Source organism: Propithecus coquereli, unplaced genomic scaffold (assembly GCF_000956105.1).
Source record: "Propithecus coquereli isolate 6110/MARCELLA unplaced genomic scaffold, Pcoq_1.0 Scaffold62, whole genome shotgun sequence".
Classification (NCBI taxonomy): domain Eukaryota; kingdom Metazoa; phylum Chordata; class Mammalia; order Primates; family Indriidae; genus Propithecus; species Propithecus coquereli.
The window spans coordinates 1942277-1955791 of record NW_012152174.1 but is presented as its reverse complement, the minus strand read 5'-3'; the positions used below and the strand labels follow the sequence as shown (position 1 = coordinate 1955791).

Below are 13515 nucleotides of genomic sequence, written 5' to 3'. Positions count from 1 at the left end.
TGATGTGGCCAATGATTTAATAAGTCATGCCTGTTTAATGAGACCCCAATAAAAACTCTGACACTCAGAGAAGCTTTCCAGTTGGTGAACATATTGATGTGCCAACAGGGCGACACAGCCTGACTCAACGAGGAGAGGGCACAGGAAGGAGATCTGTGTTCAGGATTCTCTTGGACCTTGCCCTGTGTGTACTTGTTATAATAAAACCGTGATTGTTAGCATAGTGCTTTCCTTGGTTTCACAAGATGTTCTAGCAAATTATTGATCCTGAGAGGGTCATGGGTTCCCCCAAATTTGCAGGCAGAGTGCAGATGGCCTGGTGTTCATCCCACTGCAGGCACACGGCTGGCACCTGAAGTGAGGGCAGTCTGTGGAGAACTGGGCCTCAGCCTGGACAGGGTCTATGCTAACTCCGTGTAGTTAGAGTCAGAATTGTGCTGCAGCCCACCCAGCTGGAGTGGAAACAGAATAACAGCCTGTGGGGAGCGTGGACCTGTGTCACTGCAACCTGTGTCTCAGCAGACCCACAGTAGAGGTGGGAACCCGCCTGGGGCTGCCCCTGCAGGTCCTGGGTCAACATAGGGCTCCACCGCCAGGCCCTGCTACATGGGAGAGTTGGGGGCTGGAAGCCTTATTCCCAAACCTGCTTTCCAAATTCAGCTCTCCTGCAAGCAAAGGCCTGACTTGCACAGCCTTGGATGCTTCCACGCCTCTGGCTCCCAGGAGTCAAAATTTGAGGGAGGTGTTCCCAGGGGTAGAAGGAGGGTCACAAGCAGGAACCAGCGGCAAGTGTAGCAGGCCAGCGTGTGTTGTGGCAGTGCTGAGTTAATAGCTCCTAACCAGTCTTCTCTGTTGGGGTCAATACTGCCCTCAGAGAAAAACTCTGGTTACGACATGGAGAGGCGCTGTCAGCAACAGCCATCCCAACACACTCGGGAGTGACTTGTTCAGCACGTCCTGTCCTCGGTGGCTGCTTGGGTCTGCGTGAAGTCTGGGAAGATGCTAGGCAGTGGTAACAGATGCAGGAATCTCACCTCCTTCCCTCAGCCCAGTCGTTTCCAGACTTGCTTATGTTCATCCACCCACTGAGCTCAGACCCTGACTTCTCTCTGGAGACATCTCACGTCGCTTGGCTGACTTCTGCTGTCATTGCTCACAAGCCGGCCTTGGCTCCATGATCACGGTGACTTCCCCCACGATCGTGAGCCCTTTTTGTGGCCCATTGCACCCTGTGGCACCAGCTCTGAGGCTGCCCTTCCGATATTTGTTCCAAACATCATGTTTTCTTGGGCTAAAGACTGAGGTTTTCCTTTTTACATTCTGGGCAATGTGTGGCATGATCAATTCAGTGGTATTCTGGCCAGGAATGACATTTTTGTTGGAATAAAAGCTCTAATATTCCCTTTGCCACTTGAAAATAAAATGTGTACTGATCTTAGAAATTTTCCAAAAAAGTAAAAACTATGAAAATCTGGGAGGGGAATAATCCATAACCATGATCCAGGGCAGCCATTGCTGGCATCCGGCTCGGCGCCCTTCCTGCGAATTTCTCTCCAGCTGAACGCGGGAGTCCTCTCCTCTTCTGCGGGTCCCGCCCGGGGCGCTGGGGCTGTGTGCTCGCCCACACCACATCCGGTCTCCAGCAGGTCACGTCGCATCGCACCATGTTGTTCTGGGATACAGCTGCCGAGAAACCCAGTTTCTGGATTATTCTCACTTCTTTTACGTGATCTTTAGGAAATACGTGTTCATTGGTAGGTGATCTCATTGGTTCCTTTCCAGATGCACTCTTCTTTTTTAAATGTCCTGTCCTTTCACTGTGACTCCTATTCCTTTATCTGTTTAATTGTTTTAAATCTTTATTTGCTAGTTTTTCACATTGTTATTTCCGCTTCTTGTATCTGCTGATTCCACGTCAGTGCTGTTCATTTTCATTTCCTTGGTGCGAGGGCAGGGACGAGAATGCAAGTTCTGGCTCATCTTCCATGGACACCGTTTCCCACGGGGTCCTGGGGATCCAGGGTTGCAGATGTCCCCTCAGAGTGGTTCTACAGTGTTAGACCTGCTGGGACCCATGGGTTTCCGAGGTTTAGGGCTGCTTTTTGTTACATTCTTGGCTTAGGATTCCTGTATCACACCTACGCATGACTCAAGTTTGAGGTTTGATTCCTCAAAAGAGATTTTTCTTGCTTTTCCTACCCAGAGCCTGAGAGATGACAAGTTTCCTTGCCACATCTCCGGAAAGGAAGCTTTCCAGTCTCTTATTCTTGGCAGTGCTTTGAGAGTCCGAGCTCACAGAGGCCGAGGCCCTGCCCTGGCACAGACATCAAGCTTCCAGAGCTCAGGGCCTGCAGACCGGTCTGATGCCCCTGTGAGCCGGCCTTCTGTCCGTCTGGCTGTTCCCTCCTGGCGGAGTTCCCTCTCCGTTTCTGGCACCCATGGATTTATCCTTCCTTCTTTGAAGCATGCATTTATGTTTGTTCTGGAAGTGACCATCCACATTAGCTCAGTGTTGCCAGAACCTTCAGAATCCTGCTTCTAATGGCAAAAGATGAGAAACCTTCTGAGTATGGAAACACATTTCATTCTGGTTTTCATGTCTGAGCTTCAGGGGAAAAAAGGTTTGGTACATTCTGAGTAATCACTGAGCACATTGACTAATGTCCTCTAGTCCTGAGTGTGACAATCCTGGGTGGGTGCCCTCCAGCTATTCCCCCACCAGCACAGCTACCCCCAGCCAACGCACCCAGGAGAGCACACCAGATCGGTGGCCTGTGCCCTCAGAGAAGGGTTACCTCGGGGGCAGCCAGAACCAGTGACATGGGTAAGTCCGTCTGAGGATAGTGACTCAGCTCTATGAGGAATCCTTTAAAGGAGGGGATCACAGAGATCACTGGGGACGCTGGACCCGGTGGGCATGTAGCAGTGGACTCACCCCTGGCAGAGGATAGGAGTCACGCGAGGGCCCATCCTGAAGGACAGAGGGCAGCATAGCTTGGTGCGCACAAGCCTGGGCTCTCGCGCAGACGGCCTGGGTTCCCACTCTGGCTCCACAACTAACCCAGCAGCCATGGGCAGGTGAATTCCCTTCTGTGTGCCTCAGTTTCCCATCTATAAGCGGAGATACTCACAATACCTCAGGTTGGGAGGATTAGGGAAACACTTAAAACAGTGTTACATGCTCAAGAAAGGCTGGCGGGTACCATCGTTATCTGGCTTCCTGTGCCAGGACCGCATTGTCCTCTTTTGGGTTCACTTCCTTTTCTCCATGGACAGCTCTCATTTGAGTTCTTTAAGATACTTTTGGAAGTTACCTGACTAGTAGTCACTGGTGAAGAACTCTGTTCCTGTTGATTTCGTTCGGGCCCTCAGAGTAGGCGAGACTGGAGGGTGATATAGCTGTGGGCGTTCCCACCACCTGGCCCAGCTGCATGGCGACCAGGGCGGGTAATATGTGGCTTGGTGCCATCAGAAACTGAAATGGGAGTTGGAAGGGATCTAGTCAGACCCAGCTTTCCCTGCACAGCTAACTGGTTTCCAGCAGCCAAGTGTGCCCGTTCGGAGGGTTCTAGTTGTTGCAAAGGTTTTCCTTATTTTGAACCACAACCTGCTTGCCTGTAACTTCTACCCGTTTCTCTCAGTCTGTAGAGTGACAAAGCACATGGCCTCGTCCACACGTCAGTCCTTCAGATGTGTGGAGACAGCTGTCATGTCTCCTCCCAGTCATCTGATTCTTAGCACCAAAGTGATGACTCTCTCACGAGTCTCTGGATTACGGCTGGGGACCCCCTTTCTCCTCACCCACTTGGCGGTGGCCAGGCCTGCTCTCAGATCATGGACGCCTCATACGCTGTGTGTCCTTTGCTCCGTAGGAGGAGATGGCCGAGCTGAAGGCCCAGCTCTACCTGCTGGAGAAAGAGAAGAAGGCCCTGGAGCTGAAGCTGAGCACACGGGAGGCCCAGGAGCAGGCCTACCTGGTGCACATCGAGCACCTCAAGTCCGAGGTGGAGGAGCAGAAGGAGCAGCGGATGCGGTCGCTCAGCTCCACCAGCAGCGGCGGCAAAGACAAACCCAGCAAGGTAGGGCCTGCAGTGGCTCAGGGACACCCTCAGGCCCAGGCGTCACTTCTGCCTGGTGACCTCTGGCCATACCTCACTGCCCTGCTGCCTCCATTTCTTATATTTGCACAGGAACCGCAGGTCATTCCTAGATATCTAAGAAGAAGGTCGCATTTTGAGTGTTACCACATTTTTAAAAAAAGAGTTTTCACTTTATGTAATAGTTAAAACATATCACAGTCCCATCAGAGGCGTGATCTGTGCAATGCCTGGTGGTCTGATGTAGCCTCAGCTCCTCCTAAACCCTTTTCACACAGCGACCCCTTGTTGATACGTACATAGTACTGCCCTTATCCATCGGGATTACGCTCCAAGACCCCTGAAACCATAGATAAAACTGAACCCTATATATTCCTTGTTATTTCCTGTACGTATATACTTATGATAAAGTTTATAAATGAGACACAGCAATTAACAGCAATAATTAATAATAAAATAGGCCATCATGACAATATGTCAGCTTTGCTATACTTGCACTTTGGGGTCGTCATTACATAAAGATTGTTTGAACACAGCACTACGGTACCGCAACTGTTGATCTGGTAGCCAAGACGGCCACTGAGTGACAAAGGGGCGGGAAGTGTAGACAGCGTAGCTACGCTAGATGAAGGCTCGAGGGGGACGGAGTGAGACAGTGCAAGATTTCATCATGCTACTCAGCAACGACGCACAATTTGAAACTTAGAAATTGTTTGTTTCTGGAATTTTCCATTTAATATTTATGGACCATGGCTGATCATGTGCAGCAAGCTGCAGAGAAGTGGGGGCTGGCATACTAATCAGTATGTTTATCTCCCTTACATCTCACACCTCTGAGGAGAGAATTGTTATCTCCACGTACATGAGAAAAATGAGGCTCAAAAGAAGTGAGAGTTCACACAAGTAATAAATGGCAGAATCGGGATGTAACTCAAATGTGACTAATGGGCTCTCTTCCTCTCCTCTGCGTTGCTGCCGTCACGGGTGGTGCACCGGAAGCCGCCTGGAGGCAGAGGAGGAGGAAGGCGAGCCTCAGCTTATGGAGCCTGCATCCTCAGAGAGTGGGCTGTCTGCTGACATAATTCTGCAGCTCACGCTCCTATCAGCCCCCAGGTCTTTCTGGGTTTTTTTTGGAATCCAAGTTCATTCCATTATCCTGTACCTCAAAACTATTCCAAAAATGGCATTGGAAGGAAAAAACCCTCTAGACCCTAAAGAATTAAATCCCTGTCTAAGGATACTGCATATTCTGTGCATCATATTTTTCTGTTCTAATACAGGCAAGTTTCTCTCGAGCCCACTTTGTGTCAGAGCAGGATGTGTGGGCATTTGCCGACTTGCTGGTTCATTAAGTGTCTTCTCATAGCACAAGCGCAGGGGTGTCTCTGAGAGAGTTGTGTACCTGGGAAGGAAGGAACAGTGTCGGTGCTGTGTGGCAGTGAGCTGTCACTCCCTAAATAGCTGAGAACTCAGAAGCATGCTTCCCAGATGGCCACAGCTACACCTTCCCCACCCCCACCTGCTGAGGAGCAAGTGGGCACACGGCGGTGGCTGCCAGCCGGGCCAGCCCTCCCAAGACCTTGGCTGCATTTCATCCGTCCACAGTTGATAGCTGGGATCTGGCGCTCACAGCATGCCCGGTTACGTACAGCTCGGTCCAAGGCAGCTCCACACGGACAGACAAGATCTGTCCTCCAGCGATTTACCTTCTGGGGGGAGACGGATGAGCAAACGGAAGATCACAGTGCAGTGATAGAATGTCCCAAGTGCCATGGGAGGCTACAAGTCGGACACAGAACTCAGATTTGCAGGACAGGTTTTCTGGAAGAAATGAACTTCTGAGACGCAGTGGAGAGTGGGAGCCAGCCTGTTGAAGAGGGGCAGGGCAGAGGGCCAGGGGAGAGAAGGTGACACCTCTAGGCCAGTGGGGCAGCACATGCAAAGGCCCAGCGGGAAGTGGAGGTGGTGTGTTGGCAGGGGTTATCCTTAGGACAGTGAGGAATCATGGTGGGTCTTCAGCAGGGATGATGTGACACAGTTTGGGCTTTAGAGAAGTCACTGTGACAAGTGCACTATGAAACCATCCACCCAAGGCTTGGGGAGTGGAGTGCGGGGACCAGCCACACGGTCCCATTTCATACGGTAGCATCTGGGGCTCAGGAAGATTGTGTTTCTGTTCCATACAAACACCTTCAAATCTCTTTTTTTTGCCTTTTGAACTTGTTAGCAGTCAATTTGGGACAGAGCCTGGGGGACAGAGCAGCAGTGTTTGTGTTTGTGTGTTCCCAGGGTGTAGTGGAAACGGACTTACCGGGCTCTTGCCAGGCGGCCCATGAACTGAGCCTTCTCCTCTAGTTCACGGTGTTTATTTTGACTGAGAGAAGCACTGTGTTTTGTGGAATGGCTTTAAAGTACAGAAATTTCTCTGATGGAAAAGGCCAGGTGACTTTTTTTTTTTTTTTAACATTACAGTAAGAAGCTTTGTAAGAGTAGCCTGTGTTGTTCAGGTAGTGAAATTAGAATAAGCCAATTAGCTCATCTTTCAAATATTAGATCCATTTACTATGTGGCTAAAACGTCCTGTCTGGGCTATTCATTTCGTCTTACCTGTTGGTAGATAAGGCAGATGGTCCAGCACAGGGGCCTCCAGTCAGTACGTGGTTTAGAGTTTGAGAGTCACAGACTCACCGTTGCGTTGTAGAGTTACAGTGCGCAGAGACAGCAGGGATACCAGTGGGCATGGCTGTGTTCTAGTAACACTTTATTTATGGACCTGAAATTTGAATTGCATGTAATTTCTACGTGTCACAAAATATTCTTCTTTTGACTTTTTTGTGACTTTAAAAATAGAAATACCATTCTTAGCCTGTGGGTCGTATAAAAACAGGTGGTGGCCACCTTCGCTCCACTGGGTAAGTGTTCATGCTTGTTTTAGAAACTTCTCTCCAACCAGCACAACTGGATCCCAGATCTTACCCAAGTTGCATTAGGCTTTTGCGGTTCTTGTCTGTACGCACCAGATGTTACCCGATGTGTGTATGAGACGCAGCAGTCCCTGTCTTCAAGGAATCTTATGAAATACTAACCTCAAATGGGAATGGATATACATAAGCGACAGATTCCAGGGGCACTTGGGTCTGTGAGCACAACTAGAGGAGGGAGGGGAGGGGTCCGGGCAGAGGGCACAGCAGAGGGGAGGGCGGGCAGGTGTGGGCCGTGCTGCTGCCCAGGAGCCCCCCAGGTGGAACGCGTTTCTGTTTCAGAGTGTGCTCAGGGATGCAGTGCGCCTCTTGTCTTCTGGACTCCTAGCACACTGGATCATGCCTCTTTGCAGCGCTCATCCCATCCTGATACAGTTCTCTGTTCACATTCCATCTCCTGTGTTGGGTTGCAAGCTCGTTAACGTCAGGCCTGCAGCAGGGCAGATCCTCGTGTCCGTAGAGCAGATCGTCAGATGAGTGTCCCCTCCCCGCCACTCCCGGCCACATTCCTGTGTGGTGTAGCTGCTGCTCTGTCTGTATGCGGAGAAAGCAGAGCACTCAGGCAGGCGTGGACGGTGTTTTGTGAACAGTCTTAACTCTCTTTAGGATTTAGGATTCTGGCTCTTAGCTCTCCTCGTCTGTAAATGGAAGGACTTGGTTTAGGTGATGTCGAGGTCCCTGTCTGATGCTAGTCTGTGGGGGTGGGGCACGCTTCTGTTGTCCTCCTCCTTGCCCAGTTGTCTCAGTGATTACACTGAACCAGTAAAGCTCCTAAATCTAGAGAAGATTGGTTTTCTCCCAAGGAGGGGCGGGACGGGGCAACAAGGATATTCACGTGTATTTCTCACTTGGCTTTGTCATTACAAGAGGCTTTACCTAGCGGTGAAGAGACTGATCTGGAGCCAGACGGCCTGGCTTTGAATCCTGGCTCCACCGCGTCCTCGCTGCTGAGCGGGCAGCGTAACTGCCCTGTGCCTTGGTTTCCTCCCCAGTGACATGGGGATAATGGCAGCTCCTGCCCCAAGAGCCCTGGGATGATTAAATGAGTGAATGCATGTGGTGTGTGCAGAGCACACTGGGTGTCATCGCCACCCCCTGGCCAGCCTGTGAAGGTGACCAGATATCTGGGAGCAGAGGGGGCTCTTTGGCTCCCTGCCCAGCTTGTCCCTTCACCAAAGCACTTCAGATGCTGTCAGGCTTGGCTCCTGGTCTAACGAGAATGTGTTTGCTGTTGTCAGGAGAGTGCCGATGTTGCCTCCCCAGCTCTGTCCCTAGCTGAACTGAGGACGACGTGCAGCGATAGCGAGCTGGCTGCGGAGTTTGCCAACGCCGTCCGGCGGTAAGTGCCCTTCCCACACCCCACCGCTGGTTATCGGGGCGGGGGCTTCGATCTCCTTTCTCTTGGCTGCTCCTGTCAGCTCCTCCTGGGTCACCACAGGCCTGCCCGGGAAGGAGAGTGGGTGGATGTGTCCTGCCTTCATCTGCCTTGGAGGCCAGAAACGGAGAAGCCTGTTTGCACCAGGCCTTTGGGAAGGAGAGTGAGAGGGGAGAGCCGTCGGCAGTCATTCCCTCTGCAAATAAGAACATGTCTCTTCCTCCCTTCTTGTTACATTGCTGCATTGGCTGGAACCTTCAGGACGGTGTTAACTAGCGAGGATGGGAACAGGCAGCCTGACCTTGCTCCCAGCGTCAGTGGCAATGCCCGCCTCGTTGGTATTCGTGTCTGTTCAGTCCTGGGAAATTTCCCTCTATCGTCAGTGTTTTTCCCGCTACCTGCAACCCCAGCATGCTTTCTCCCTTCCGCAAGGAGAAACGGATGCTGATCTGTCTGGATCCTTCTTCTGTACCCTAACTGTCACACTTTCTGTGCGCCTTTCGCTCTGGGTTCTAGAGCAGCAGCTCCGTCTGTTAGAAATGTAATGTGAACCACGTGTATTACTTTAAGTTTTCTAGTTAGCCACATGTAAAAAGCAAAAAGAAACAGGTAAAATTCCTTTTAATAACATTTTATTTAACCCAATCAATATTTTAAAAACTACTAATGAAATACTTCATTTATTTATTTATTTTTGGTGCTAAGTTTTCAAAACCTGGTATGTATTTGACACCTACGGTACATCTCAAATTCAGACCAGCCGACGTCTCGGGGCTCGGCAGCCATGTGGCCAGCGGCTGCCCTATCAGACAGGTGCAGTTCTGGAGAGAACGATTCTTCAGCTCAAATTTCTGACTCCCTTTATAGCCATTGTAGTGTTCAGCCTGTGTGTTGAGTTTTTACTTTGGTGACGAAATCTATCATCTCTTTTAAAATAATATATCCTCTAGCATCTCTTTAAGGATATTATGTTCAATTTTTTAAATTGTTTTGGTCTGCTATATTAACTCTGTTTCCTCGTGTGTAAATTCTTTTTGTAGTTGAGTTTTGTGGCTCTTTCTTGGTTTTGAATTTCCTTAAATATTTGGTGGTTCTCGTTTGTGTGGTCATTCTTGTACTTTAAACTCCTGGCGGCCTGCTTAGTGCGGCTTACCGCCCCGAAGATGCAGTCGGGTCCAGTGAGGTGCGTTCTGCCAGGTTGTGTGAGAAGCTGGTCCTCCGGGCTTTCTGTCCCTCCTGGCCGGTAACAGCCATCTAGTCTGCGTATCTGTCCCCTCCTGTCCTAATAGCCAGCACCTCCGGCTGGAGCACCTTTCCCCCTTTTGCAGAGGTTTTTTTTGTGTGCATTTTGAGTTAGGGTTTCCTTTTTCAGGAAGAATAAAACATCTGCCTTTCGTTTTTTATGACTGCTCATGGTTTCTGGTATACAGAGAGCACGCCTTGCTTTCTAAGATGCTTGGCAATTTAAAAAAACATCTTTCCTATCATTTCTGGGGATTTGGGGTGAGAGGGGAAGGCTGCAGTGTAGTCTCAGTGAGCTCCCTTGATCCAGCTGGGCCTGTGTATGTTACAGTGTGGCCCCGGCCAGACGGGGGATTGGCGGCTGCCTTGAGGGGGACTTCACTACCTTCCAGATTAACTGTCACTTTCTGTCTTTCCTTCCGAGTTGTAATACTTTCACTGCTTTGACTTTGCCAGCGCCTCTGGCCATGTGGTTAAATGGTGACTGCTCTGCTTGGGGTGGGAAGAGAGAAGCAGCCCTGAAAGATGCCCTCAGCAAATCCTACTGCCTTGACGGTGCCAGAAACACGGACGGAAATCCACCCCCTGGTTCCAGCTGGGAGCCATTTGGTTGTTGTATCTGTAAGCTAAGCCCTTAGATTTTTCAAATTCCCCAAACCTCAGAGGCCTTTGCTGGCACAAGTAGCATGAGGTTGTGCTGACTAAACACAAGGAGATTTCATTTGTTCTGTCGGTCACAGTGGCTTTCCAATACCCAGCCTTGAGTTGGTTAGCATGGATTTCTAATCAAGACTCAGATATACGGAGCCAAGAAAGAGCCCACAGAGCTAAAGGAAAAAGGGAAATAACATAATTATATTGTAAATATGGCTTAGGAACTGGAATAGTCATTTCATGAGGGTAATATAATAACACCTGAGGGCTGAGGTTTGGGGATGTTTTTATTTTTAAAAATCGGATGGAAACTAACACCCTTTTTGAAGGTATTAAATCACTGCTGAGCTAGTGGCCGAGGTCAGCTGGGGGAATCTTACCGGCGTTTTCTGCAGTATTCCTACCTTGAGAAAGGATGGTTCCGGGTGCCAAGACTGTGGGCCCAGGCTTCCAGATCAGAGAGAGAAGGTCGATAAGGGACAGGGAAGAGGCCAGACTGTGGTCATGCTTGAGGAGAGCCAGCCATCCCAGGGAGGGTGCCCGGTGACACTTCAGTCACTGGTTCTGGGTCATGGCCCTGTCCCAACCCACTCTCCCCTTACCTGGCCAGGCTTCGGCCTCTGTTGGCCCTTGTCCCCCCAACCCTGGCTCTCTCGGTGTGTCTTCTCCTAACTTTCTCCTGCTTGGAACAAAACCAGGGCTCTATGCCACCCCACACTCACTGTATAACTCCCATCTGGTTTGATTTCGTTCCCTCCACTTCTGTGAACATTTATTACAGTTTATTGGCTCCGGTATTGCCATAAAACCCCATCTGGATGACCAGGTTTCCAGTCTTGCACATGAGGTGTTGTCTTATTCAGGGATCTTGTTTTTGCTCTTGTGCACACAGATTGTGTGCTGCAAAACCCTTCTCCAGCTCAGATCCTCTCCTGCCCTTGGTCCTAATAAAATTTAACTGAATTAATTCTTCCACCAAAAAAATGAGTTATAAAAAGGCAGCTAAAGAAAGGGAATTTTCAGAAATGACTCTTCTTCGTACTTATGTGGGGTTTGTGTGGCCCGCCCTCGGGCCTGAGCACAGCTGAGAGGAACAGAGTGGTTCATCTCCGTCATGTTCTTGGGAAGCAGCCGGGAGCAGGTGCTGCTCTCCATGCGACCTGGGGAGGGCTGGCACAGCAAGGCTGAGTGGTTTCCCAAGGTCACACGGTGAGGCAGTGGGGAAACTGCATATTTCCACATTCTCTGTGGGGTCCCCCTTCACCCCACATGTGCTGGCAAAGCCTGGTTTGCTTGCAGATGAGTGAGCTGAGCTCTCACCTGTGAATTTATCTGAAGCCTCTAGCCATTGTGGTGTGACTGGTCTGGGCGAGTGGGAAGCTCCGTGCTCCTGGCACACAACTCTCAGTCTAGCCGCGCTCAGGGCACGGGAGGTGCTGTGCGGGGAGGCAGACTTCCTCCAAAGCACAGAGTTGCGATGCGGGTCACATGCAGGCCACGCTGATTAAAAGGTAAGTGTCTGAGCCACACTGATTAAAAGGTAAGTATCTGAGCCTGGCGTGGTGGCACACGCCTGCAGTCTCAGCTACTCAGGAGGCTGAGGCAGGAGGATCGCTTGAGCCTATGAGTTGGGCGACATAACAACACCCCATCTCTAAAAAATCCCATCTCTAAAAAATCAAAATTTTTTTTTAAAAAGCGAGGATCTCTGCTTCCTCAGGACCAGGAGACAGGAAGTAGATTGGAAAGGGGGCTCAAGACGTGGCGAGGGGCAGTGTGTATTGCCACCACGCATGCGTTCCTGTTTCCCTTGGCCTGGAAGCAGGGCGGTACCCAGCCCAAGAGCCACATGCTACCTGCTCCTGCAGGAGGCTGCTGTCATTTAGTGACATGCCCACTAGGGGCTCTGATGAGCCCCTCTGGGAACTGGGATATGCCACCTGTGTGCATGGGTGCCAGATGGTTCTATAAAACACTAAGTCAAGGCAAGCAACAAATTGCAGTAGCCACTCTGTCCAGTGACAGGATGCACCTGACTCATCCACCAAAGGAGGGGCGTGCAGATCCCTGTATTAGTATCTCTGTGGTGAGTGCCAAGCGGGCAAGCCACTGCTGCTTGGACAGAGGGCCACATGTCACATCCCGGTAAGGAGACTTCCACTGCCAGGTGGGCCCTGTTTGATCAGTGTGATCACAAGAGACCAGATCTGGATGTGACCCTGATTAGCAGTGGAGGTGGTCACACAGGAAGGGGCAGGCACGTGAGGCAAAGTCCAAGGGTTCAAAGAGATGGAGTAGGAGTTCCCCCGAGTCATCCCTGACTCGCGGACCCCACTGTGCAGGTTACTGCCATGGGGAGAACTCCAGGTGGCAGACCTGGAAATGTCCACCAGCAGGGGAGGCACAAAAGCCAGGAAAAGAAGGTGCTTCAAAGTGAGGGGGCAGCCGCTTCTCATTGGGGTGGGCCAGGGGTGGTGACAACCAGTTCGAGCAGCTCTGCTGTGCAGGCTTTTAAGAAGCGGATACCAGAGCACGCTGTGCTCCTGAGAATGATCCAATAAAAGGGGGAAATCTCTCAGGGTCAAAGAGTTACCTTATAAGATACAAATCAGATGGTTACTCCGGTAAGAGTTTGCCATTGCTGTGTGACAAAACGCCTTACGGTTTCTGTGGGCACAGCATGACTGACTTCTCTGCTTAGGGTCTTGCCCGGCTGCAACCACGGTGTCCTCCAGGGCTGCACGATCATCTGCAGACTCCACGGGAGAATCTGCTCCCGAGCTCTCTCTGCCTCTTGGCAGAATTCAGCTCCCTGCGGCTGTGGGGCTGAGCTCCCGTGTTTCCACTGGCTCTGGGCGGGGGGCCTCTCCCCACCCAACGCCATGCCCACGCACTCACATCAGTGTGACTTCAGCGTGACTATAAAGTATATCCAGACATTCCCTCCTCCTCCTCCAAGCAGAAGGGACCCCCCAACACACACACACACACACACACATACACACACACACGCACACACATCCCATACATACATACATATATATATACACACACTTTCTTCGTTCCTATGTGCCGTGAATTTCCTTCTATCATAGAACGCTCCATTGCTCTTGTTTTGTACTATGCCTGGTTCTACCCTCCTCCCCTCCCGCTCCTTCACCCTCAA

At 50.7% G+C, this 13515-nt stretch overlaps 1 protein-coding gene across 1 annotated transcript in view; it reads left to right on the top strand.

Moving 5' to 3' along the window:
• The window catches only part of MCC (mutated in colorectal cancers), a 250775-nt gene that overhangs the window by 224059 nt on the left and 13201 nt on the right, over window positions 1-13515 (top strand). Inside the window, exons 13-14 of the mRNA XM_012659508.1 lie at window positions 3873-4079; window positions 8317-8417. Of these exons, the coding sequence (XP_012514962.1) occupies window positions 3873-4079; window positions 8317-8417 (308 nt within the window). The remainder of the gene's footprint in view (window positions 1-3872; window positions 4080-8316; window positions 8418-13515) is intronic.